A 27,890-nucleotide genomic window follows, 5' to 3' on the forward strand; every position below is an offset into this window, starting at 1 on the left:
CATGTTTCTGCCCCATAGGAGAGGCGCTAAGGTAAAGCTGTTGTATATTTTTTTCCTGAGGGATATTGGTAAACTGCCATTCAATCATGCAGATCGGTTAATTTAATTGCTAAGGGTTTTTCCACGCCTTCTGCTGTTCTTGTTCAATCTCGGCTGCCTTGCCCATACCCATTTCTTCTGGATTTCGACTAGAATGTCTTAACCCGCGTTTGTTCCCTCACCCACTCTGCCCGCTTTCGGTCTCAACATTACACCAGTCATACGGCAGTAACAACCTAACCTGCTGAACGGCAGTAACGTCTAATTGCAGCCCGAGGCGAGGGGTCCTGCTTCGAAGGGCGCCGCCGTTTTGGAAACGGTGTTAGACCCGCAATAGTCACGCGCCCTTAACTCAGGAAGTAGCGCATGTAACGCGAGCGTACATTAAGGCTCGATATGAAATAGCGTTTGGCGCATGCGCACTTTAAAGCACGCGGTATCCCATATAACCATATGCCAATTTTATACTGGCGGTGTACATTCTGCAGCGTCGGAACGTTGGCTGTGCACTCATCGCAGCTTTAGTAGTGCTGCAATTTACTGAGGCGGAGTGTATATATATATTGTAACGATGAAGAAGTTCCTATTCAGGCGAAGACGACGACGAACTTCTGACTTGTATTGAGTGGCATTGCCATCGCTTCGTGTGTGTGCTCTCGGTGCTCGACCTCTGTGTCTACGAGGCCTGTGTCTCTGTCTACCGCCGGCGCCCAGTACCTCTAACCATCCCAGTACTCATCTTACATTTGGTGGAGGTGCTGGGTAGAGTACAACTACGCAGCTCCACGGTGGAGATTTCTACCCGGCGACTCCACCATATATATGTTATAGAAACGGCAGGAAGAATGAGTCACATTTATTAGCACAAGCACACACGCACACATGGGAGAGCACTTAATGGTAGGGAATCAGGTTTGGACACACGGAGGAGGGTGATGTGATGAACGAGGCGGGCGGAGCTGCTACTTCTTCTTTCGACTAGCCACGTATCCGGCTACTCCCACGGACTTTATGACGTCGATGACGATGTTGTTGAGGAGTATGGCGATGATGAGCGTCTTGAACCAGGACACGTTGGCGTTGTACGTGTACTTGAGGCCGATGGGCACCATGAAGCCTGAGAGCACGACGGACAAGACCAGAGCCACGAGCAGTCCGATGTACAGGAAGGGCGTTGGCAGGATCCCCTCCTCGACCCGCTCTTCCGCCAGAGACAACGATCTGCGGCCATAAGATTCCGCGACAATTTCAAAAAAAAAAAAAAACTCTCCAATTAGGCGCTATTTGCAGCCAGCACTGCGCTTTCCAACCGTGTACGTGTTACGGTTACCGCTACCGGAGTACCAGGAGACCGCCCACCGCCGCTGAGCACGCGCTGATTGGCTCCGATGCTGCAGGCGCGCGCGCAGGATGGATGGATGGATGGATAGGAGCGACCCCTTTGAAACGGGGTGGTGGCAATTGCCACCATGCTCAGCTTTTCTTATTATTTTTTTGTTTACTGTGTTGGCAATTCTCATTAAGATTTGCCATCATCTTTACCTACGGTTTCCTACAATTCTAACCTTATGCCAAATCTCTGCTTTTCAGCCATCAATCCTCCAATCGCTTTTTGCTAACTTCCACTGCAGATTTATTTACATGACCATTGTTATCATTAAAACCTAGGGCCTCAGGAAGAGTGACTGTTCTTGCATCGACATCCGGATGGATACCATCACATTTGATTATGAGGTGTTCAATTGTGGAACACCTCGTGGGTACGTGGCGCCATCTGGCGCCGTCAAGGCGATTTGCGCATGCGCATGGGCTGCGCGCGGGCTCCTGGTACTCCGGTACCGGTAACTATAACACGGTACAGTTGTCTGCACGTGGCCATTGCAAGGTGTCAGAAGTGAAGCCTGCTTGCAGAAAGGCATCAGGATTGTGTAGGAAGTAGTTTTGGCTGTTCTAATCAAGCATGCTATCAGAATTCTAGAGCTTATAATTTTTTCTTTGTGATGAACTTCTTATTTAGGTTTAACAAGGGGCTACTTTTTTTGTCGTGGAGGAATTGTGTGCAGCAGTCCTGAATGCGGGAGGAGCTTCACTGCAGAGTTAATTTGTATCTGACTACAGTCGAACCTTTGTAGAGCATGCATTCCCTTGGCACATGTTGGCTGAAACACCCTGTAAGTCGCTGTCAGCATAGGAAGCGCGTGCTTGAAGAGCGGCTCGAAGGCTTGGCCAAGAGTGCGCAGTTGGTTTTAGCTCTTGATCATGAAGCTGCTTCGTCCTTTTGGGAGGTTATGAAAATAATGAATAATATTGAACAGGCAAGCCCATGCAGTTCAGCTGGCGGCCTTGGCATGAGTGGGTAGCCATCAACACACGTGTCGAAAAAGTTCTTAGATGAAAGCGCCTTTGGCCGTAGTTGATTCAGGGCCATTCGGTCATCTATAAACGGTGCCTCTGGACAGCGTGGTGAGACAGAGGGCAGGGATGGGGGCTCACCTGGCGTCCTTGGAGATGGCGGCCGCACTCTCGTCACGGTACTCGGGCATCTCGTAGCTGATCTTGATCTCCGGGTTGCGGGTGTAGTGCGTGTACTTGGTGCTGGTGAGGACGCGGGCCGTCTTAGCCGCCTCGGCGTGGCTGTCGCGGGAGGCCAGCCGAACCTTCTCCGGCGGCATCTGCTTGGAGAACCTGCGCGGGCGAATCAATCAATCAATCAATCAATCAATCAATCAATCAATCAATCAATCAATCAATCAATCAATCAATCAATCAATCAATCAATCAATCAATCAATCAATGTTGCCGAATGACCTCTGATGGGTCCAAGTTTTAGAAAATAAACAAATATTACTGACTAAAATTTGGCCTATCATGTTATGCATACTGGGCAGAGGGACGAACTTTGCGAAAATGTGTTTGGGCTAACTCCTTTCGATCGTGGAAATCCCTAGGTCTGCTTACTGCCAAAAGACGGCCACAGGAGATGGTTGAATAGCTCAGAAGTTGAGGTGGCCAATGGTCGAGGAGTATCGCATATGTTGAGGAAAAAAGTAGCGCCAGTTGTCCAACTATATATTATAGGGCGATTTTTTAACGTTTACAGATTTTTTTGAAAGACGTCGCTACGGTCTGCGCAGGTGGATTGCACAGCAAGGCGGATTATATACGTGACATAGCTCAATTAATAGACGAATAATGAACTAAAATGAAGTAATCAACTTTTTTACTGTCGGTTTAAAGGCGCAAGAATATATTGTTAAACTGTTAAATTGAAGGCCGTCAACATTGAAAGCGAGCTGACTTATAAAATTTTCAGAATCGGCTATGTGGCTCGAAATATCGAGCGTCAAAAATAAAAGCTCGTTGAGTTGGCTTTCCCGCGTTACGCTTTCATAAGGCGGCGTCTGTGAGTGGGGCATTGTCTCCGAAATCGCGTCCACTTCTACATTACTAAAGGCACAACCTGCATTTGCATTTGCCACATTAGAAATGAGAAAAACGCCATTTTATACATGTTCAACGCGGGAAAGCTAACTTAACGAGCTTTAAAAAGTGTATTTTTGACGCTCGTTATGTCGAACCACAATGCCGAATCTGAAAATTAAAAAAAAAAAAAAACAGGTCTAGCTTTCGATGCTATCAGCCTTCGGTTTCGCAGTATATTTTTGCGCTATAAACCAAAAATTAAAATGTTAATTAGTAAATTTAGATAACTAGTTCTTATTAATTAATCTTTATTACGCATATAGCTTTCGCATTGCTGTACAACTAACTTACACAAACCACACAGGTGTATTTGTCATGACATTTAAAATAAAGATCTGTAAACGCTAAAAATGTCACTGTGTATATATAGTACGCATGTTCTTAGAATTAATCCTGTCCATTGTCCAGACAGGGAGTATCCATATTAACGAAGCGTAAATACATTGTAGAACAAACTAAATAATTCGAGTCGTCCATATTAAAGCGGGTCATATCAACGGGGCACGACTGTACACTGTCTGGACAATGGGCAGTGTTAATTAAAAAAAAAAACATAAGTTATAAAGTCTAATGCTCTTCTTCGGACCCTATAACATTAACACACATAAAAAAAAATAACCCAAGTCCCGCTTGAAGAACTGCCTTAAGAACTCAAACAGCATCATTTGTGCAGTATGGACATTTCAAGCAGAAGAAGCATGAAAACTCCCGAACTTATCTTCTTCATCTAAGGGAAACAAAAAACGGGGGCAGTATACTGCACCCGCTGCTTTCCCCCCTTCATGACTGCGCCCCCTCTGAGGCAAACATGTTCTACATGGCCGAATGCGCGTCCACTGCTCGGTTCACATTTCTCTTATGGTTCAGGCTCATCTGAATAATATCATCTTCGGCCAAAAGGCGAGCGATGGCAACGCCGCCAAACCTCCTGTGCAGCTCGCTGTCAAACATCGACAGGCCATCCCTCCGTCGCTCTGCATTGCCTGTTTAGCACAGTTGTCTCCGCCATGCCGGTACTCTGCGTCGACCGCCGGCATGCTGGCAACCAGTGCGTGCATGCTCACCGACCAAAGGTGCGCACTCACGTGAACAGGATCTGTAGGATGACTCCAGCCAAGAACACCACTGCTGCGATGATGCATCCGCGCTCGGCCTCCTTGGCGAAGCCGGGCTCCGGTTCGCCGATGATCGGGTGAAATCCGCGCAGCAGCATGGCCATAAACATTGTAAGCACGCCGAGGAACAGGATGGTGACGAGACGCTGCAGCCGCGTGTATCGGCTGCCGCTGGGCCACGCGAACACGCTCACCAGAAGGTGGCACAGTCGGAACACCCTGGGCGTATAGGAGGAACCACTGGTAAAGTGTCGCGTTGACATTGCCGATGACCTCGCAGCTTGGATATGAACGAGAAGAATGCAAGCGCAGCTTCAGCGCTGACTATAAGATGAGCTTGCTTTTAAATGAAACAAGCGCTGGGGAACACAGCAAGAGAACATTAATAAGAGCTGTTCCAATCGGACTAAGTGCAATAGAAAATACCCATAAAGGCTTTGCTAAATTTTCATCAAATAATTAGGAGCCAAGAAGGCCAGTTCTGGCATTCGAACCGCTGGCTGAGTGGCGAGGAAAGTTTGTTGTCAAAGCATCTCCGCTCCGCTAACTTATGTGTGGACATTGAGACATGGATCCGTAATATGCCAGTAAACAGATATTAGTGTGGGCTTAAAAATAAATAAGAAAAAAGTGCCCTGCCCGCACCGTCTTACGACACAACGGGCTACTGCCAGTAAACACGCGGAACTCAATCAGGTTACCAGTACATAAAGCAAGGCAACGTATTGCACGCACCTCATCGAACCAAAACCTAGAGTCATCAGCCATTAAGACCATAAGCTAGATCAGCGATCGCGGCGGATGGTCTGTACAGACGGGCTGTGTTATGCACTCCATATTTCTTCCACACCTGGGGAAGGTAAGCTGGAACATGATGGACAACTTCTTTCCGTGTCCCTCAACGAAAGGCAGGATGTCAGCATGGTCCTGGTCTTGGAATCGCAGCCACTTGTCCACCACGAAAAGGAACTTCTCCGGCGTGCCTTCATGGAACACATCCACCTTCTTCAAGTGCCTGCAGCGAGAACCGCAGGACATTTACGATGAATTCTGTGCGGCTACTCCAACGGCTCCAACAAAACTAAACTTTAACCATTCATTTATGCGTTCATTATATAGTACTACATGGTGAAACTGAAACTCTGAAAAGTAAAGCAACTGCGTATTTTGCTAGTAATAGCTAAACACCAAAGCAAACCTTCCCAGGTATTTGTAGTTTATCAAAGCTGATGAGTGACTTTGTAGGGCTGGAGGAACATTGTTTCGAGGCGCAGACATAAAGCGCAACTCAATGGCATTGAAACTGATCTAATGGAAGCTGTCCGTTGGGTAAAATCACGCATGTCCAGAAAGCGTGTTCCACCCAACATTATATGACAACTCCTGGAGGCCCACATGAACCAAGGGTTGGGTCATCGTCATACCGCGTCCAATTCCAACTTCAACTCATCGACTCAAAATAGCGAGCCGGACTTAGGAGGCCCTCTTGCCCCTCCCCCCCCCCCGTCTCTGCCCCCCCCCCCCCCCCCCCCAAAAAAAAAGCAATCTTATTAGCGAGCGCTGCCGTAGCTCTTTGGAATAAAAATTCAGCTTCCTTTGGCATATGCGCCATAATTTAAACCGGACCACGCTGAAAAACTACTTGTAAATGCAAACCACTAGTTATGCGTTTCCACACTACCTTTCGATACTAGAACTGCGTGAACAAAATTTACTCAGATTAGCACGCAGATGCAAAATTGAGCTTATTTTAACTAGGGGCGTGACTATAGAAGTACGGCGGACTTTTATTCGGTCTTGATTTCGGAACATGTTTCTTTTTTTTTGGCGAATATAATTTTTGACGAATAAATTACTGGCTTTCTTCAGCGATTTAATGTACTCCTGAGGGGCCAAAAGTCACTTGGAGGCTATCTTAGTGCTTTTGTCTGCATTTACCAGTAATTAACGTACAAATGGTAGTACTCTGACCTGTGTTTGAGGAAGTAATTGCTATCGTCATTAAAAAAGTATCTCAAAATAAATGAGATAGCCGGCAGACAAAAACTCGAGTGGAAGTTTACTTCTAAAAATTAGCTGAAAATGTTATCTTTGGGTTTTCGCCCTGGGTTGAGCGAGAGGGCGGGGCATCACGTGGTCTGGGTATTGATGGCAGCGATGGAACTGCAGCTCAATCGTCTCGGTAGCTATAGAACACACTTTTCGGTGACGCCCATGCACGGTTTGGTGTCAGTGTCCTGCATGCGGCTCATAAACCCACTTAACCGACTAACTGCTCCAAGTGGGCGCTAATAGTGCTTAGCTAGCAGGCGGAGAATAGGTGGTGCTTTCTTGTCTGTAGAGACGTGTAAGCTAGCACAGCAATACATCCAATCGGACAACAGCACTGCTTGCCCAGCAATTCCACCATCGCATCACGCACTTGACTTCGCTTAGCGAATTTTCAACTATGAATGAGTGAATGAGTGTAACTCGTAGTCAAGAGTCAGCTAGCTACATCTTGCATGCCAAGAATACTGACCTTGCTAGGTTAAAGCCGAGTTTCGAAAACTGAATTCGGCGTACTTTTGTCGTTTCGTTTTTTTTTCGGCTTGAACCGAAATATCCACCCCCAACTTATTATAACCATAAGTGGTGCCATGTAGCAATCACCCGACATGACAGAGAACCAAAATGTCGAGAGCCGTGCAAGCGATGCATATACGTCCTGGCTTGTCATCAGTTGCTCAACACGTAACTGATCCTCAGTTTAGGGACTGTACGAAAAATGAGTTTCATCGGGCAGTACAGAAGTTTTCCTTGTTGGTTGAGCGCACGTGCATTCTAGACTGTGCCGCGCATGCACACCAGCCTTTGCGATTTCTGCCAGTTAGAACGCTGCTGGCGCAGTCCTGTTTCAATATGGCTGCGCCCACATGGCTAAGTTTGAAAAGGCGCGCAGACAGCCGACGCGGATGTCGACCACTGACCAACTTGGCCGGGTGCCCTCGCTGTCGGAGAAGATGCTGAGCACGATGATGTTGCCCAGCGTTTGCGCGGTGGTGAGCAGCAGGCCGTTGGTGCTGCCGGCCAGCAGGAAGTATGGGTTGCAGCGCGGGTCCCGCAGTGTGAACTTGCCCGACGTGCCCTCGGTCCCATGCAGCTCCACTTGGATCTTGGCCGTGGTCTCGGCGTACTGCGCAAGGGCTTGCTCGCTACACAACACGGCAGACAGGTTCACTCCGAAGCGTCAAAGGTCTTTAGGCAAACAGAAACTGAGGGAGAAACCCTTTTCTTGTGGATGAAACTTGATTGGAAGCCAGAGGTGGGCTATGAACGTGTAAAAGCAGGACTGACCCTCCAAGACGTCTCTTGCACAGAGTCATTATAGAAAATAAAATAGAGGTAAAGGAAACGACCAAGGTCGGTCTTTTCTCCCCCCCCCCCCCCTTGCTGTGCTTGACCTTTCACTTCTGAAGTCCTTGTAATAACACGAAGCTATACACTCAGTTTGAGGTCTAGAGATGGTCCTCTCAAGAGGATGTGCGGATGCGTAAGGACACAGATGCTAACAACTGGCCTGTTCTGTTGCCTCTCTTCACGACGACAATGAATGAAGACGTACGTGTAGCGAGACTACGCATGCTTACCTGCACGTAACTTGTTTGGAATATCAAAGTGTAGACCTCCTTGTTGCCAGGCTTGTTTTCGGGCGCTATTGCAGTCGCACCCTGCGCAGAGATAATCAACCGCCGATTCATTGAGGTCACATTTTATGTAAATAATTCTCCCAGCAGTTAAGGGAGGAAGACAATCAACGCGTATAAATTTGTTTTCGCATTACAAGCATCTTTCTCTCCGTACTTTAAAATGTGCCTGCCTGCGAGTCATTAAAAGCAGGGAGAAAACGAGTGTCTTCGTGATGGCTTCTCCACAGCACAGCCCGCGGTGTTCGACGCCATCCATGCAGTAGCTTGAATTGGATGCCACAAAGCAGTGCGGTCCATTCGGTCGCGAGCTCTTCTTCCATTAACACAACGCGATGGTTCTGCTTTTTGTAGTTGGGATGATAATTTGGTGATCTGAGACATCTGTGGCTAATTAAGAAGTTCGGTATCATTCAGTACAAGTGTCATCGGCGTTAATGCGGTATGGCAAGGGGGAAATACTTCTGCTGCAAAGTAGCTATTCCTTGGAGGAGGCTAGTGCATGTATTAGGGAAGATCAATGACGCATATTAAGAATGAACTAAACGAACAGTTCCGAGTTGTGTGTGTCTCTCTGTCCCCTTAATTCTCTAGTTGAGCATCGTTACGGGAGAAGGCGCATTCGGCGATGGCACGCACCGTCTGCTCGTCTATCTCGGCGATCTTCATGGTCCAGTAGAAGAGCACTACGAAGTTGACCCAGAGTGCCGCTAACAGGATGGGAATGAGGTACTGGAGGAAGTAGAAGTTGGGCTCTTGCTTCTCGCCCCTGCCTCCGGCCTCGGTCGAGACGTTCTCCAAGGGTTTGAGGTGTGTAGTGAAGGAGACCTTGGTCGACATGCCGGCAATGGCCGTCGCGTTCTGGTGGCATTCGCAGATGATCTCGCCCAGTCGGCTCACGTTCGAGAACTGTAGTGGAAGTGGATACTGATTTCCCAAAGCACACATCCGAAGCTATATGAAGCAGCTCTTTAGTTACGCGAATTGCAGCACTGAGATGTAAACAAAGCGGCCGTAACGAGCATGGCAGTTATGTCAGCTCATCTGCCACTGAAAAATGGGCCGTCAGAGATCTTCATTCCATTATATAGATAACTTTCGTCTATACACAGCTGAGGTATAGAATGACCCTGATGGTTAGCTTCGACGGCAACCACCTACACAGTTTGTAAAACGTGTGACTGTGTTGTATCATGATCTCTCGTTCACTCTGTAATCGCTGCTATGATGTCTCAAATATAAAACAGTACAGTAAGTAAATAATAAAATGATAAAAGTAACGCCCTTACGTAGCACAAATGTAAAATGATTTACCGCTTATGACAGAGTTCTAGACTCGGATGAAAGGCCAGAGGAGCTGTTCACATTGCACAGAACAAGCTGCGTGAACAACTAAGCTTCCGGGGAAAAGGCAGGATACCTTCTAGAGGTTTCTGTATCTTGAAACTGGAACCTTTATAGCTTCCGGGAATAACTTAATAGTGCGCAGTCAAAGCAAGACGAAAATAAGGGATGAAATAATATTTAGCTGGAAAGGAAGAGCGCCGAACAAACCTCACCGTACAGCCTTCGTTGGAACCCAGAGAGCTCCCGTCGGGGCTCTTATTAACGCAGTACCAATGCATTGCCGACACCGAGTACCAGATGCTCATGTCGCTTCGATGCCAAAAGGGGTACTTGAGGTCCTTGAAGCCCAGAGCTTTGACCGAGCGCTCGACCAGCGGCACGAAGGTGACGAACATTTCGTCGCCCTCTCGCGCGCGGTAGTCCTCGGCAATGATGACCACGAAACTAGCAAGTGGGTGAAGGGTGTACATCTGACTCTGCGACAGGTCCCTGGTGTTTGGCTCCGCACCCTTGTGCACGAACGCCTGCGTCGATACAAGCCGTTATGCTTTGTTAAGTACAAGAAAAAATTTCTAAGAACTATTATGATTCTCCCTAATGCGAAATTTGAGCGCAGCTCTGTAGGCTCATTGTTTTGCTTTGCTGGGCCGTCGGCACGCCTGGCGACGATATTAGTTCGATAGCAGTATTAGATGCAGAAGACGGCGATGTGCAATGCACAGCGCGCAAGAATGTATACATTCGTTTGATAGCATTAGTAGAAGACGACGACGATATGCAATGCACAGCGCGAGAGTGTGTTGCAGTTTAACACGAGGAGTGGTCCGTTGCGGCGATAGCCAAGTGCTCTCAGTCTCAGTAGGCTCAATGTTTTGCTTTGCCCGGTCGTCGGTACGTCTAGCGACGGTATTACTTTGATAGTAGTATTAGTTGAAGAGACGACGATATGCAATGCACAGTGCGAGTGTGCGTTGCAGTTTAACACGAGACGTGGTTGGTTGCGGGAACAGTCTAGTGCTCCCGTGCAGTGTCCAGCGAAGCTGATCGGTTCGCGGCGCCGCGGGTTCGAATCCCAGTCGCTTTAATTTATTTATTTATGGTTTGGATTGGTTACACCGACGGTTGAGATGGGCTCAACCCACGAGAGGAGCGCTTAAGAGCTGCATGCGCCCTAAAAAGTGGCGGCATCAAAGAGAGTTGCGGGGTACCTACCATGAAGAAGTACTTGACGAACTCTGGGTGAATCTTGACCACGATGGCACCATCGCTCTTGGGAACCTTGAACTTGACGATCATCATGGTGCTAGCAGTGAGCTGCGCCATCGAGTCCTCCCCCTGTGTGGCTGCGGTTCGTGGCGAATGGCTGTAGCTTTAGCGCGGGCGCTGGACAACGCGTCCCACGAGAACCTTCTCTATGAAAGAGCCCAGTCTTGTCGTTTCCAAGGATCACGTATTTTGAGGAAAGGAAGCGATTCATTGCAGATCGGTCTTAATTAGCATATGTCGCACGAAAAGGCAAAGTTATTATTTTGCAAGACGAACACTATACGTAAACGTGCCATGAAACGACGTCGTGGGAAGCTGCGCACGTTGTAAGAAGTAGATGCTTGGAAAGGGCCGGGGGCGAACATACTGAATGTGCAATAAACTTATCAGCATTGTTGCCCTAATTAAAAAGCCTGATGCAAAAAAACTGCGTTAACTTTCTGACGCACAGTATACTTCTGATGCACAGTAGGAGGAGATTTAAGTAGACTTTTCAATAAGGGGCAATTTCTGCACTCGGGTTATTGTAAGAGCTCAGCACCAATCTGAAACCTGGCAATGAAAAAGTCGAATTCTTCTACAAGAGTGCACGGGAGCACGTTATTGACTGTTCACTTTAAGGACGGAGTTATTCTCATTGCTTCTCGAGGCGCAGCATAAGAGTACACAACAGAAATGTAGGCCTTATCGTTCCATGGTGTCACGTGGGTTCCAATGCACTCCGTGTTTTTACTTGCCCATCAGTCTGATTCGTGCACACGTCTCATGCGACTAATGGTTGATACATGAATACATTTTAAGCAGCTATAGTGTACTGGAATACTGGTATTCTACTACACTGGTAGTATTCAAGTAGTGGCAGCGGCGTTTGTCTGCGGATCAAATGTCACGTGACACGGTGGGCCCTCAGTGCACATAGAGTTATTCGGTGCTGTCGAATCCGCAAAGAAAAACAGCGATGCGGTCCGTCATGTGAATTCATCGATGCCGTAAAGTTACTAGCTAGTTACTAGTTACTTAAAGCTGTACGCCACAGCGTAATGTACACTCTCAGATTGTGTATACTGCGCTTCCTGTCGAAACCACCTCCAATCTGGAGGCGCAGTCGCTTACCCTCCGGCTGCAGTGCCACCTGCATGGTCCGCCTCCGGTCGGAGGTGCCGCGTATGCGCATTCCAGTTGCCTCGTCCCGGATGTAGGGCCGCACCACGTCGGTGGTGATTGGCCCCAGGCTGCTGGCGCAGTGGAACGGGTTCTTCTGGTACACCGCCACCTGGGTGAAAGGGGGGAGGGAGGCAGCGCCAAACACCGAAGGTTTGTTCGGTCCGTGCTGAGAATCTTATGAATGTAAAACGTGTGAAGTACAAGCGGCCGCAAGCCTGCCTAACTGCTGCCTACACCTCCAACGGAACGACAGTGAGCGAATCAATTCTGACAGACCTGCTATTCTGGAATTGTAGATTTCGAGACTATTAATCCTCCTGGCCCTTGGTCTCCCTAGTCCAAGGACTCCGGAACAGTGGGAGGGGGGGGGGGGGGGGGCAGTGGTTCCCCCCCCCCCCAACATTTCACGAGAGGGGTAGTGCCCCCTCCTCCGTTTACAACTGCTTGCACTCAAATCAGATTTCTGACAAATGCTTCAATTTTAGGACGTTATTAATATAAAGCACTGTGGGGCGAGCCACTATTCGCCATGTGCTCGGCGAGTTGGGCTTCTTCGTTAGTCACTGCGCCGCGTGGAAAAGCTGCTCTGAAAAGTACCTGAAGGTATCAGATGACGGTACTCGCAAGAAAAAAAAAATAAATGCGGACGGTAAAAAATAATTAGAGAAGCACCGAAAATAAAATCAAAGCGAGCGCTAAAGACAAGTAAATGATGGGAAGATGGGTTGACTAAAGGCGAGGAATACTTGGGAAAAAGAAAAACACACTGAGTGACAAAAATGCCACGGCTGCAACTAGCAAGCCTTTGTACGACTCAAGCTTCGAATTAGGCCCGACTTAGAATCACTGATTAACGCATTCTGACAAAGCCACGAAGTGAGTGCAATCCAAGCCTCTATGGCTAAAGGGTTAGAACTTTGGTTTCGGGGTTCAGTTCTAGAGACCCGGATTCGTTCCTGAAAACCGTATACGCAATTATAATTTCAGGTGTGTAATTATGTCTTAAGTACATTCCCGCGTTTTCGTGGCACGTTTATGATGACAGTGGCAGCGCTCGCCCCTAATATGAATAAATAATTAGTAGCATCCCCTTCTCCCTTTCATCGGGGCGGTGATAGTATCGGGAGGTCTAGAAGAAGGCTGATACGGGCTGGCTGGTACTTGTTGATCGATAGGATGAAACGAGCTAAGACGGGGCAAAGGGAAGGCAAGTGTTTGTCTAGTTTCCTTTCTGCCGGCTTAGTGCTGTTCTAGCGTAGTGCAAGCGCTTAGCGAAAGAGCGCATGGCGAAACACTCACGACAACGGACAGCGCCTTGGAGTAGGCGTAGATGTTCTTGTCATAGGCGAGCATGATCCTTGGCTTGACGTACTGGCGGTTCCTGCGGCGCATCTGGGCGATGTCGACGCGCGAGTACCACAGCGATATTCCATTAGCCATGTAGACGGCCCGGTCACCGCCGGCGCCCTGCTGCGTCTGGACCACCAGGTTCACCGTGTCGTCCATCACGGCCAACGCCTCGGCCGACAGGTTGCACAGTTGCTGCGCGTCGTTTAGACACCGCGTTACGTAAGCAACCAACGCAATGGCCACCATCTGAGTGCAACGGGCTCTACATCCTCTGAAGTCGCCTTTTCCTTCCGGCAATCAGAATGGAGACGTTCGAACGAAGAACACTGCTTTTATAACGAACGGCAGTGGTATGATACTATTCATAAGCTTTTGAGAACAGCGGTTCTTTCGATAAGACCTAGAACCGTCGAGGTCAACTGAGGTGCACCCAGAATTCCGCTGCAGTTGGTTAATGTCTTTTGGTGAACTAAAGGTCATTTTATCACCAGAAATACTTTATAGCGTCGGCGTGACAGGCCAAACACGGTCACAGGACCACTATTATAAAGGAGTTTTTAGAGTTGTGAACAATGGGTAATATATTAGTAAAAAGTGACGCAATTTACGTGTCCATGACTGATTTTTTGTTTTAGTTTGACACCGCGCCTAGTGGACAGTGAGGGCTAGTTTGGCCAAAAATCAGGACAGAGCTGGTTTATTCTGTAATTGCCGCAGAAAAAAAAAAAAACAAAGTTTTGCGGGCGTGTTGCTTTTGTCGCCGCTTCGATAGAGCAAGAGCCACGAGCCTTTACCTCCAAGGATGCGCACTAGCTCGAGCCGTCCGGGCTGGCAAGTCCAGGAGCACTTCAAGGAACCTGAAATCGCAAAAACGACCGAGAAATTTCAGGTTACATGAAGGTCCTTAGGACTGCCACGCCCGTCGGCCCATGAAAGTTTTCCGACCGCCTTTAATCTAGGCTTGTTACAGAGGCGCACCTCGCGGCTCGCTCAGGCCTCTGGCAGGGCAACCTGAAATCTCAATCAATGATAAAATTCTCTTACCTCGCGAGTCTCAACGCTTCCTCTGTGCGCTAGGATCAGAGACTCTCCCTTCAGGACGGACCTGCAATACAAAAAAAGCAACGCAAAAGGTTATAGATATATAACCTATCTCAGCTATAAGTAAATTTCAGCTCGGCTACCCCCTACCATTCAGGAATATAAAAATGCTAAGAGGTCACTTAGTGACTGCATGAACAGTATCCCCAGTCTGGAAGCAGCATGTGGAGTCAGCAATGATTTTGCTCTGACGTGACTAAAGGTACTCAGTGACGCGGTGGTCGAATTTCGATACGGGCAAAATTCAGGAGTCCCGTGTACTGTGCGATGTCAGTGCATGTTAAAGAACCCCAGGTGGTCGAAATTTCCAGAGCCCTCCACTACGGCGTCCCTCATAGCCTGAATCGCTTTGGGACTTTAAACCCCGTAAACCAACCAACCATCAGTGACTACCACTTGAACCGACCGGGTCAACTAGCAGATAAAAAATAGCAGGCCGAGTTTGCCAACTCGGAGCAGGAGAGATTGCTGCGATATAGGGGCATTCTGGGACACAGTATTAAAGACAGGATAAATTATATTAAGTATAAAGGCTTGAGAAGCCTTCACAGTTTGTCCTTTTTGTTGTCATTAGCCTGCGCTCAGGTGCTGTGTCCGATAATTTTGTTGCTAGAAATATTGATGACGGATTTTTATGGCGCAAGGGCAACTGGCCAAAGGGCGCCGTAGCACAAAGTGTTATTTGTCTGCTAAAGGTCAGGTCAGACTTATTTTCCAAGCATTTTACCCTAAAGAAGCCAAGCTCAAGGACAGGTGAACGCTTGTCCCCAGTGTATCACCGCTGGGTACCCGGTGGCACTGGGGATCGAACCGATCACCTCCCGCATGCAAGGCGGATGCCCAAACCAGTAGGGCATCACGGCGGTATCGTTAGCAACATTCTTCCTTGGGGAAAGTGAAGGGGTGAAGCCCCTGCGTTCCTGGAGGATTCAAGTGAGTGGGGCAAGGTTAACGAACTTGGCTAACTTCAGTTCAGTGTACTCTGACTAAGCAAGTGTATGCCTGAACGGATACAATTAACCAGATCCGTAGTTAGCCATTGGCAGATAAACACACACAGATCATGTCAATAACATTTCGCAGTGTCTGAAGTGCTTCATCTCAACACAGAAGAATTATGTTGCTATGAATTTCAAGGCGCTTCGCATACAGACATCTTTAATTCCGCACAGTTTCAGCTAGAGGGGGTCTGTCGAGCGATATACCTTATGATGCTGGGCAGTTCCTGGACCGCACGTCTGGCCTTGGTCGGCAGGCGGGCCAGCACACGTACGCTCTTGCGAAGCGTGGCCACTGCAGCTTCCTGCGAGCAGAGGTGCAGAGGTCGAGTGGAAGTTTCGGTGATTGCAAAGAAAACGAAAATCGCTAGAAAAGCGCCGTTTAAAGGAAGGTGGCGATCGTGAAACATTACGCGATTGGAGAAGTGTGCTACACGGATCAATTTCTGACAAGCCATCAGTTTGTTTCTTTCGCCAGATGGCGCGGGTGACTTCGAGAAGATAAGTGATGCGAAAAACTTCAACCACAAAATGAATCGTTTTTCTTTGCACGAAGCTAACAGATACTAAGCAAGAGTGGATCCTGACTAGAAAACAAAGTAGATCGTGCAGCTTCGGCCCGTGTCGCTGCGTAAAAACATTTGCTAACTCTGTACAAACAAATAAATGACCACCGTCAACACTGTGCACGGGTGAAGCTGGAAGACATGTCGTTTATATGTGCTCACTGCCGCGACATACATGCATGTCATTCAGTGTCGCGGGAGCGGAACATGCATAAATAGCTGTACGTTTTGCCAACACAGTCGTTGAGAGTAAACATTGTGTGTTTGTGTCCAACATATGTCTCCGTCCCTTGTTTTCTTATGCCCTCTAGCCTTGCAAAGGCGTACTCACGTGAACCCGGTAGTCGACTTCGATGGACGGTCCCTGCATGGCCAGAACGGTACCTGCCGCCACCAGAGGACACGCCTGGTAGTGCTTAGACAGGATCTCCTCCAGCCGCCGGATGGACAGGGACCTGAGCTGTGGACAACAAGGGCCGCCATCTATTGCTGAACACGCCGGTAGGTAAACCTACAGGCCGACCTATCGCCATTATCCCTTTGTCCGCTGCCTCTACCGAACAATATCTAACAATTCTGGACAAAAGCATTTTTGAACGGCAACCACTTTATAAACGTAATTTTTTGATATATTGCATTTTACTATAACAATCAATATATCCGCAGATCTCCCGTCGGTAGGCTACCATTTTTTTTTTTTTTTTGCTACTAACGTTGTTGCTATCGTCGAAAGCGTTTCCCATTGGTTTTTTATGGCAGTCTTAACTGCTAGATGCGAGCGATGGAACAATTTTAAAAGAAATATTTTGCTACCCATCGGAAGAATGGACCGTTCTCTTCAAAATTTCCATAAAAGTACCTTACGATTTTCCACGAGTAAAAATATTATCTCACTAGAAGCACGAATGAAGCGAAGATATTTTGTAACTGTGGCAGCATAAGAAGGGGGAAAATTAAAGCAGGGGGCAGGGGGGACATTAGGTTAACTGACCACCAGATTTTGTGGGAGAGAGTCACCCTTTGCAACGCAGGTAAGGCCACATCATCTCTCTCATTTGCTACTCCTGTTAACCCCAAAACAGGTTGAAATCGAGCAAAGGTGGTCTTAAAATCATGAAAACTTCAGCTATAAAGTGAGAGTTTACTAAACGATGTGTGTGGGGGTAGAAACCATCAAACATGTCGCTCCAGCTTGTGCGAATAAATCCAACACAAAGGGCCTGCCCACGTGTAGCTGCAGCCTTTGAAGCTAGGGAATAGTGTTTGTTCGCAAGTAGAGCCGAGCATTTTCATCCACCAGATTGCGGTGGCATGCTAAGGGGTGGTATATACTGTACGGTGTCTTGCGGGTGTACCTTTGCCTTCTCGAGTATCACGCGGTCCTCGTCGATGGGCGCGAATGCGTTGCAGGTCCAGTAGAGCGTCTGGTTGTTGAGCACGCTCTCCGCCTGCATGATCTCCACGGCCAACCGCTCCGCAGCTGCGCAGAGAAGCCCACCGGCGTCACCCCGTATGCAGCACCGTCGGCGTCTCGCACGTCACTATCACGTCACTATCACGCCAAAGCGCAGTTCAAGAATCAAAAGGCTGCAAGTCAGAGCGAAGCGGCAGCTGCATTGGTCAACATTGTCAGTTGTTCGTTCTGCTGTTCTGTTGGTGAACACTGTCGGTCTGTTGGTAAACAACAGAATTAACAATGTCGGTGAGCTCGTTCACACGCTGGCTCACCGCTCGTCAAGTGCCAGAGCCAGTCAGCATCTCTACTGCTCAAATGTAGATACTGAAAGTTGGACGTCTTCGAATAAGAAATAATTGTGTAAGAAGGCTGAGTCGAGCCTTGCGCAGTTAATTTTTGGAACCGAATACAAATGGCATATGGCATGAGGCACAGTGATCATGGCTTTCGATTAACTAGTAGACAGAATGCTGTGCTGACACGAAGTGAACTCACCAGTGATGTTGTCCAGCGGGTAGTCTCTTTGCAGTAGCCGGTGAAAGTAGGTCCTTTGGGCTAATGTGCAGTTGCTCACAGGGGTCAAGGTTGGCTAGCATGAAAACAAAAGAGAAGAGACGGCTTCAGAAGTACGAACAGCGCCAGCCGAATGCCTATTGTTTTAAAAGTTTTGCACAGGTTAAGAGAGGACGGGGGCCTTAAAGCTATTTTTGTTACATTTCGGCCAAACTCAACGAATTTTTTTTTTCAGCTTTTTTGAGCTAATTTAAAACATGTAACCGCTTTTTCGCTACGTGTTAGTTCTCAACATAATTACACATTTACATTCTTTACACACATTTACTGGCCGATGGCACAAGGTTATGAGCAGACACAGCCAGCGCTACTGAGGCACCGCATACCAGCTGGAAAAGCCTCCTCTCGAGGGTCCTGCGTGGCTTGAACTTCTCGCGCAGCTGCAGCCGTGGAGTTGTGGAGGTGGTGGAAACTACGGGCGACGGACGCTCCTTGGTCGTGCTCATCTCCGCCTTGCACACGCACAGCACTTCGGTACGACCAGCCACAATGGCACCCTGCATGGCACGCACAGAAAGCGATGCGCGATCACGACACGTTCGGGCATCGGGGCGCGGTTGTGGCAAGCTGCTGCTGAAGACGTGTTACCGCTTTTATGCAAGGCAGGGTTGTGGCTGTATTGGGTCTGCACAGTGTGAATCCTGGAGTGACTTGAACCGTAACAATATATTGGCTTAATCTGATTGGACTGATTGGCTGCATCGCAGATTGTTATTTTGACGCGCAGGCGGAAAAAAACAATCAAACTTATCAATGTAGCTCGCCTCTTCAGTTCTTCGATGCTGCACCGTAATTCTATCCTGTACCGTAAAGAACTTCAGTACCAGTGAAGATCTGTTAGAATGACAATGACAAAAGGCAAGGATTGTGATCGCACCGCTTCAATCTGTCCAATAGCCAGGCGGCGATTTTTCCGGGAACTAATAGGTGACTAGACCATGCTTGATTAGCGTAGGCCATGCGCTCGCGAGCTTAGCGGCTCAGGTCAGTGCGCGTGGGTACAGAGAGCGCGAATATGACTGATGGGCTAGTTGCTGCTACGCTGCCGAGAAAGAAGGCGCAACGTTGAAATAAAAAGTGAGAAGCCGAGAGCAGCCTTTGTGTCCAACCTTCGTTAATGAGTGCTTTTTTTCACTGAGAAGCATAGTGGAGTTATCGTAAACTCAGAGAGTAGAACTTATCGCCAAACAATGTCGCGGAAGGAAATATTGAGGCTTCGCACTATTCCACGTGAACTAGGCCGAAAGTCGAGAATTAACAATAGAGTAGTGCAGAAAAAAAAATCTGGATGCAGCACCGTGCCATCTCTTCCCTCTCAAGCAATCAACATTCTTCTCTTCGAAGCTAACCTGTATATGTACGCAAAATATAGCACAGAAGCAAATTCACGTTACAATGTGAGGCAGTTTCGTTTAAAATCGACAAAAGTTCTCTCTGAGGTGCCTGCATCTATTCAGTGTTGCTGATTCATGGCCACACTGAATAGAAATAATGCCGCTCAACATTCAACTTCAACATTCAGCTTGCATTCAACAGGCCCTCTTGCGACAAGAACGTACGACACAGATAGAGAGACAGAAGCCATTGCTCGCATAGGTGCCCTCCCCAAGTGAGTTTTCTTCAGGCGAACCTTGCAGTTCGGAGACTTGTCGTACTCTGCTTCGTCCAGGAAGCGGCACTCGCCGATGATAGCGATCAGCTTGTAGCGCCTGTAGTCGCGCAGATCCACGCCGACTCCTGGAGACAGCATGAGCACCGTGACGAACAGGTGGCGTGGCTCGCGAGGCAGGTACGCATGGGGGACGCGGTACGTGTACATGGACTGGGTGCGCGGCACCGCCACGGCACCACGGGCACCGGACTCCGGTTGACCACCCGGGCGCGCATCCCCTCCGCGAGTGAGGTTCTTCAAGTCCGGCACCGTCTTCGCTATCACCACCTGCGGACAGTGAGTGCAGGGATCGGCGGCGCTGGGCCTCGTTGGGCCAGGAATGGACGGGTACGGTTCACAGACCGACCGGTTTTAGGCGTTCGGTGCGAGTTCAAGATAAACGTGCAGAGCATGACTGGTTTTTGCCAGGCTGATGAAATCAAAAAGGTCACATACAACTTAATCGTTTAACCAGACTCGAGTAACGTGGTTCATAATTCTGCAGGCGAAACTGAGCAGGCTAATTCTGGGTAGCAAAAGCAAGAATCATTTTATGTCGCAGGATAAACACGCATGGCGATCATGGGGTGTATGCGGAAAGTGTGGGACTTGGACCCATGGTGCCACCGGGTACGCACAGGTGTTACAAAGAGTACAGGTTTTCCCCTTTCTTGGTGTTAGGCTTTTCTGAGCTGAAATGCTTGGCAAAACGGGTCTCTGACCCCAACCCACGCAGATCGTTGGTAACTGCGTGCCTTGGTCAAGGTCCTCGAGCCATTAAAGTGAAATAATAATCACCATCAATCAGAGAATCGGGTGGGGCGATAAGCAGGAAGGGGTCACAACGCAGGCTCTAAGCGTAAGCGCCTAGTTTAAACAAAAGATATGTTCACAGAGCACGTGATATCAGTGCAAAGAAAGCAAGAAGAAAGTCAAGCAAACTAGCCACCATATCGGGCCATATATGAGGGCCGACTATCGCTTTTTCTCAGCGCTAGCTGCCGTCTCAGCTGAAGGGCAGATCTCTGGCTTACCACGTAAGAGCGAGAGTCGTCCTTTGGCTTGAGCTTGACCTCGATGGGAACTTGGCCGCCAGGGTACCAGATACGATGCACGCCCAGGCGAACCAGGCCACTCTGGTCAGTGGTGGCTCGGGGCGCCAGAACCGGCTCTGCACAGATACAGGGAGACGACAGTAGTTGGTAGCTCTCCATAACTAACTACTACCAGTGATGAATACTAGTCTAAAAAAAGAAAAAGAAAACATCCCCTATGATTTTTTGTTTCGGCGATTGTTGGCTTCCGTCATGTACGTCATAACCAGCCCCTCTTTTGCCTTCGTTTGTCTGCTCACGACCTGGGTTGGTCGACAACGCAGAAAGCAAAAAAAAAAAATATCAACCACAATAAACTGCTGAAAGTAATGACCAGGTCTTCTGGTTTTGTCTCGATGGCTACCTCAACATTAGATTGTGCCGCGAACTATAGGAGATGAAAGAACTGGAGGTCAAAGTCACTGCTTCATTGTTCACACATGAACAGCAACGTCCACCTGTGCAAGCATGCATGTGGAAAGGGATTGCACTCACCAAACTCGTCCAACAGGGAGCTGAATGAGTTACTCCTCGGTGCTCCCCGCAGTGTCCTGTTGCGCGATAGCCTTTGTCGACGTCTGTTCAGCATCTCTTCCAGCTCCCATCCTCCTGTTCTGCTGGCTCGCCATGGTTCGGCCTGTGGCGCGCGAGTGAAGAAACTTGTGACGTCATTCATTATTCGCAGGCGAACCGACAACTCGAGTTCTTGCGTCATCCTTGTTTAAACGTACCACGACCTACACAACTCGTCTCAGCACCGGACGGACATGGGCACGAAAGAAAGGGGAAGGAACTTGGACCCATGGATCCAAGGGATCATCCTTGTTCGGTTCGGACGCTGTTCGTGTGTCTATCAGTGACTTCTGCTCGCTGTTCGCTGCGTGCTAAGGTGGTACGTAGTATAACGGGCCAGATTAGGTCAGAGATATCTTCTATTCAAGGGAATAACGCGCCATTTTAAGGACTCCGCATCGGCCTTTCTTTGCTTTACGCTTCGTTCAGCAATACTCTGTCCAGAGTCTTCGCCACTCGCTCGTACCGAGTGTCCTCCAGAAAGCGACTGGCAATATATGAGTTCCACTGACTTCTAAGGCTGCAACCGATGGGAATATACATAAAGTTGCAGCCTATCGCTGGCTGCGTTGAACGAAACTGCGGCAGGTGTACCTTAAACGGGGCAGATCACCAGATGAGAGTCTTCGACATTGCTACTACAACGACCATGCTACTACAACGACCATTGCTAATACAACGTGCCACCATAATCGGACTACGCACCGCACGATCTGCTTTCTTCTATATTACCCCTCCCCGACTTTCCATTACTTTGCTACGCTTAGACGTAGCACCACGAGAGGCAACGCTATGCGGCTTTTTCTAGAGCGGTCGTGTCATGGTGTGCAAAAACCACTGTAGCATGCGCGGCTGCACTACTACTGCGTGTGTACGGCACAGTGCTTGTTAATTTCAGGGGTGAAATCCTGCCAAGTTACAGCCCGACTTCGTCTCCACAGCTGTGTGCTCCGCCAATACGACGCCGAAGGGGAATGCGAACGCCTGTTGACTCCTTGCGTAAAAAAAAAAAATGTGGGTCTGCAAACGTTTCTATGTAGATTCGTTTATTAGGTAAATGAGAAGCAATCGAGTCTCTGAAACAAGTAGTGTGTTGTACGGGTGCTCGTACACTTATAACTTACGTGGTTTCGAATACGCCCGTCGTCCTCGAGGAACTCATTTTCGTCGCCGGAATCGCTGTCTTCTTCGTGAGGTAGCAGCGGAAGGCTGTCGTAGCTGGAAAGCGTAACGGCATCAAACAAAGTCTGTCCATGAAATTTATTAAAAAAAAAGATGCCCAGGCTTAGCTTGGTTAAGCCAAGAATGCGTTGCATATTGCGCGGTCATTTTGCGCGAGGTATTGCTTGGCGGCACTCGATTTTCTCAGCAGCTTTTCCTCCGTGACGTATGGATGGATGGATGGATGGATGGATGGATGGATAGGAGCGCCCCCTTTGAAACGGGGCGGTGGCAACCGCCACCATGCTCAGCTTTTTTTAAAATTATTTTTTTGTTTCTTTTTATTTTTCTTGACGTCACGTCGTGACTTCACGTCACTGCGTCATGACGTCACGTCACGTGGTTTGGTGGCTGCCCGGCCGCGCCCAAGGGCTGAACTGAGTGATTGAAAGATGCTACGCATAAAAAAAAAACACACTGAACTGGGCGGCACCTGCAGTTTCCGCGGCAGAGCTGGCACAAGCTCCTAACTGGATTCACCGGCAGTGATAATATTTCTATCTCGATGATGAGAGTAGATACGGGAACATAATTGAGCTTGCGAACGACAGTGCGGAGTGGAATGCAAGCAGTATTCGTGCATGCAGCAATTTTATAAACATCTGACCACTAACCTCAGATGGCACTGCTAACTGGCAACCCCTGCGTTCAAGAGGAGCCCGTTCTCATGAAGGATAACGATAAAGCTATTTAGTTTAAGGTGGCTCGGAGAACTGAGTATGACGGGGGTCCAACCTTGCTTTCTAGAATGCGTGATAAGCATTAATTAGCTTTGCATAATAATAAACTCTGATAACTGACACTCATTGTTTATTAGTGTAATAATGAATCATTTAACTTATCAGCTCCACACGGTAGCATTATGACTAGTTGAGTGACTTCCTTTTTCAGTATTGCTTCGCTACTAAACGGACTTGTAAGCTCCTAGTTTAAGTAAAATGGTTTGTTTTTGTACTAAATTTCTTGCGAAGAACCTGTATTCTTGGAGTCACATTCAGCGCATTGTGAAAGAAGCATGAACCGGCTGCTCGTTCAGAAATGCCGCTAACAAGAATGATTCTAGTGCGTCCGTTGTTGTGAGCATAGCCAGGTCTTTGCGTTGTCTCAATGTTGACGTATGCGTCATATTCATCAAGCGAAGCTTGACTTTGGCAATCTGAACAGACCTTCGTTTAGCGCTAAAATGAAAAGCCACTGAAGCACACCTTACGAACTTCAGGCATATCTTTTTTCGTTTGTGACAGCGAATTCAGTCGTTCCGAAGAATATGATTCTAACGGAGTGAAAGAAATCTAGCTAGGTGGGTGTAATTTTGGTTTGTTCGAGACTTAGACTTATAGCGCGCTTTATTATTAATGCGAGAGCATTTATGGCTCTGTCGCGTCAGCAAAAAGAGTCCGCAAAACGTGTCCGCAAATTTTATCCGCACGATTACGTCGTTCTCTCAAGATAAGTGTGATTGTGACAGACAGTGTGTGATAAATTGTTGCCGTGGGAAAAATTTGGATGATGAGGTTTAGTTAATTAAACGCGAAAAAATACACTCAGACGACAAAAGTAAATGGACGTCAGAACACCCACGGACGTCGATATAGTATGTGGATGTTTTGCTTTCACATTGCTCCAATACGGGTCGCCGCAGTGATTTCAACGTTTTTTTTTTTTTCAACAAACAAGCGCCCGAAGAAGCAGAATTTTCACCAGTGGTGCCTTTTACTAAACGTTGTAAACGTCACGGCGATGCTTAGATGCACAAGCTGCACGAACCACACACGGAGATTCAAGAGATTTTCTGTAGATCACAGATGCCCTCGGAGGCACACTCACTCGCCGTACAACGGTCTTGAGCGGTGATACCTCTGCTCCAGCATCTCCGGGGCCCTTGACCGGGGCACATCATCGAGGATCAGAAATCTCACGTCGGGTCCGGAGAAGAGGCCGGCGCTACCTCCTTTCGCGCAGCCTGCGCGGACAGAGTCGGTGTGCCCACAGAAATTTTCGGAACACGAAAACTAAGAAAGAGCTATATTTTCTGGAATGCATGAAAGCGCGGGCTAAAGTCGGATACAACTCAAGAACGAATTGGCTTTTCCCCGCCTTCCAGCCAATGACTTCGGTCGATTCTCATGCACCTCCTATCATGACAATGCACAGAAGGAGCTATCCGCTTTCATCTGCACTCCCCGCATTGTCATGATAGCAGGCTCGCGAGAATCGGCCGACGCCATTGGCTGGAAAGGGGTCCTTTAAAGCCGCTGCGCTCTATATAGGCTTCTGACTAAAGACATTAAGGGGTGCATGTGCAGGTCGTGTGTGTAGGTACAGTCGTGCGTAAAAACGTGACCCCTAGTGACGCGCCGACGGAGCGGCAGACAGCAACGCTCGACGCTGCGGTTACGAACACGCCGATAACGAAGTGCCAGGTGCGTTCGCAAAGCATGGCGCGCTGCGATTTTCGCCGCTCCGGTGACGTCATTGCGCCAATCTTTTTTTACTCGCCACTGTACAAATCACACCTTTCAGTTTGCGGCTGCATGCTTAGACTAGTTGCGAAGAAGGTAAACTTTTCTCGCCTTTCCCCTGATCTGAAAACTTATGTGGGCGCATCTACGCCAGTGTGGAAGCCAAGCAGCTGCAAGTAGTGAACTAAGCTTGCACGGAGGGCCGGCATTCTTTCTGGTAACCAAAGCTGTTCCTCCGGATCAAAATCAAAGCATAAAGAAACTAGCGAGATCATTGCTGTGTTCCTTTCCGCGTCGAAACAATAACATTTTTGTGCCTAGCTTAATGTGACGCCAGAAGTGGGCGTTCGCTAGTATGTCAACGAACCGATACAATAAAGCGGATGAGTCTGGGGCTTGCATAAATTAATGCTTGTCTTTACTCCCTCGTTAAAAAGGTTAAATAACATTCAATGACTCCCCAGCAATACTTTTAATTTGATGAGCAAGGTGCGAGGAACGTGGTGTTAGGTATTAATGGAGCACATACTGTTGCGGTCACGTGGAGCTAATCGCAGTTGCCCTTTCACGCAAACGCGTGTCGAACTAAGAAAAATATAGCGTGTCAACTAGACACTTGAATAAACAGCGCTAACGAAGACGAGCACAAAAGACAAGAAAACGGACGACACAGCGCTAGACTACTAAACCAGTCACAGCTGCTGGCTATCAAAAATGTCTCTCCGCTACATATTACATGGGAACCTGGAGCAAGATGAAACGAACAACACATTACAGCGGGCTAAGAGCCCAGGTTGCAGCTATATCGCAAGCAGCACAGATAATTGGCCGAATATTGGAAACGGATGGTTTGACTCTGGTCCTTTATAGGACCAGTTTTGCCAGTACATTACCAACATTGAGCCCATTTTCAGTGCTGCTGGTGATACGACTGCACGTCAGCTCGCCAGCGTATGATTCGCGAAAAAAAAAATACACAAAAACAAGCCCCCGTCTGCTCCGATAAACCAGCGAGTCACTCCGCAAAGCGAAGGAGAAAGCGTTGAAGAAGCATGCACCAAAAGCGCCGATCTCGCAGTGCGGTCCACGCGCTCACCTGTCCGGCATAACAACACGAGTAATGTGCAGCCTAGGAACAGCCGCTTCATGCTTCCCTCGGCTGAGCTGGACAGCCGGGCTTCATTCCCGCCGAGCTGCGGGCGACTCGACCCGCAGGGCGGCCATCGCGGCTGGCGACTTCGTTCTCCTCTTGTTCCAGCCACGAGACGATGGGGCCGGCATTCGGCGGGAGGCAACGCGTCAATTATCAGCATCACCGTAGTCATCTTCGTCCTCATCATGGACGCCTTTTTGCGCAGCGACTCCCATCCCCACATCATAGACGCGGCGACTCGCATTCTATTCATTTTTTCTCTGTCAGTGCGGCATTCAAACATTACATGCGTTGTATTCGAATTTGCACATAAAGCCATTGTCCAGTCTTCGATCTCCCAGTTAACAGGTCCCCTGTCGTTGTATCGTCCGATTTGTCAGCCTATACCCTACTACTACTCCTTTCCCCCCTCTAAATGCTCCTGTTTCCAGCAGTTACCGCCTGTGTCTTGGCCACTCCCTCGTAGTGGGTATATGCCATCTTTATTTGAGGCCAACCAATTCCCCATTTTCCGCTTGGCTTCACCATGTACTTGGAGAGCCTTGGCCGGGCCTTTTGTGAACGACGAAGTTGAATAAATGAATTCCTTTACTTAAAAAGAAAAAAAAAGGGGGAGGGGGGGGCGGCTGGTTGGGGCAAGGTGAAAGATAATCGGTATGCTTTGGGATCTTGTTTTGAGCATCTTGCTTTGAGCATCTTGCGTGCTCCGGCTCTTCTGTATTTCGTACTTAGCAATGCTAAACCGCCAGTCAATTTCTTGCCTGTAGTTTCGAAAAACTAGGCCGGTAGCTACGGGTCATAGTATAGACCGTTCCCAGAAAGCAGTTCGCACTGTACACACCAGGTGACGCCACTACGAAGGCTCTACGGCCAGGGCATGCAGATGTCTTTTCGGCACCCACCCGTTTCAAAGAGATGACTACAATACCATCATATCATTATCTCTGGATTTCGTCGCCACCGTTAACAGCATTACAATGCGGGCACTAGACGCGGCCCCACATTTATTGCAGATGGCTTGAAACACGAAGAGCGGCGGCGGCCAGCGAACAACACGTCCGCTCCGCCAGAGAGCCTTAATGATGATGATGGTGATGACCTCAGGATTAATGGCACATACCCACGGCGGGGGATTGGCCAAGGAAACATTCCACTCTGCGCGTGCGCGGCACCTCCTCTTCCTTTCAGGCGCCTGTCCATGTGGTGGCGCTACAGAGCCCCCCCAACAGAGACGCTTTTTACATACGGGGCACTTCATGGCACAGACCGCCGTTTTCTGAGCGCTTGTTCTGCAAGTTTATGCTTGCTGCTGTGAGTACATAACGTCTACGAGCTGCTGCCCGAAAAAAAAGAAAAAAATACCACACGCCTTAAGTGACATCAAGTTTCAACGCCGGCAGTAGACGTGGGATTACCAAAAAGAGCAGGTGACCTTCACAGCAGTGATGCTGTCGCCGCGTTATTGCCGCACTGTATTAAATAGCACCTTTCGTGGCTATTAGTGTAACAAGTTCATAATGAAGTCATCGTGCAGAGAAGGCAGGTCGCTGTGTGCATACCTGTAATCTTGGTTGCTTTCGATGACATTGATA

At 48.5% G+C, this 27,890-nt stretch overlaps 2 protein-coding genes across 2 annotated transcripts in view; one reads left to right on the forward strand and one right to left on the reverse strand.

The window, feature by feature from the left end:
• Nucleotides 1-861: 861 nt before the first annotated feature.
• LOC149341090 (uncharacterized) lies at nucleotides 862-26,521 on the reverse strand. Its single transcript, XM_089542834.1, has 23 exons — nucleotides 26,242-26,521; nucleotides 24,511-24,646; nucleotides 22,587-22,680; nucleotides 21,385-21,526; nucleotides 20,830-20,966; nucleotides 19,775-20,083; nucleotides 18,471-18,641; nucleotides 18,067-18,160; nucleotides 17,471-17,595; nucleotides 16,447-16,575; nucleotides 15,757-15,854; nucleotides 14,495-14,555; nucleotides 13,400-13,642; nucleotides 12,050-12,209; nucleotides 10,883-11,013; nucleotides 9,883-10,194; nucleotides 8,963-9,232; nucleotides 8,267-8,347; nucleotides 7,607-7,812; nucleotides 5,488-5,652; nucleotides 4,608-4,856; nucleotides 2,533-2,724; nucleotides 862-1,260 (listed from the first exon to the last, which is right to left on the reverse strand). The coding sequence occupies exons 1-23, from the start codon at nucleotides 26,519-26,521 to the stop codon at nucleotides 1,002-1,004; spliced, it is 4,044 nt and encodes a 1,347-aa protein (XP_089398960.1). The 3' UTR covers nucleotides 862-1,001.
• nolo (ADAMTS-like no long nerve cord) overlaps nucleotides 16,598-27,890 on the forward strand; it is a 294,779-nt gene continuing 283,486 nt past the window's right edge. Inside the window, exon 1 of the mRNA XM_089542963.1 lies at nucleotides 16,598-16,616. The gene's annotated coding sequence lies outside the window, so the exon portion shown is untranslated. The remainder of the gene's footprint in view (nucleotides 16,617-27,890) is intronic.

This window comes from Amblyomma mixtum, chromosome 5 (genome assembly GCF_055824585.1).
Source record: "Amblyomma mixtum isolate Tamu chromosome 5, ASM5582458v1, whole genome shotgun sequence".
NCBI classification, from domain to species: domain Eukaryota; kingdom Metazoa; phylum Arthropoda; class Arachnida; order Ixodida; family Ixodidae; genus Amblyomma; species Amblyomma mixtum.

Bases quoted from the DNA above. Each gene is read 5' to 3' on its own strand.
- LOC149341090 (XM_089542834.1), bottom strand. From the start codon at position 26,521: ATGTGGGGATGGGAGTCGCTGCGCAAAAAGGCGTCCATGATGAGGACG. The intron at 14,556-15,756 runs GTATATCGCTCG...TTTGTATTGCAG, and splicing joins GAACTGCCCAGCATCATAAG to GTCCGTCCTGAAGGGAGAGT. The intron at 2,725-4,607 runs GTGAGTGCGCAC...TCGCCCGCGCAG, and splicing joins ATCCTACAGATCCTGTTCAC to GTTCTCCAAGCAGATGCCGC.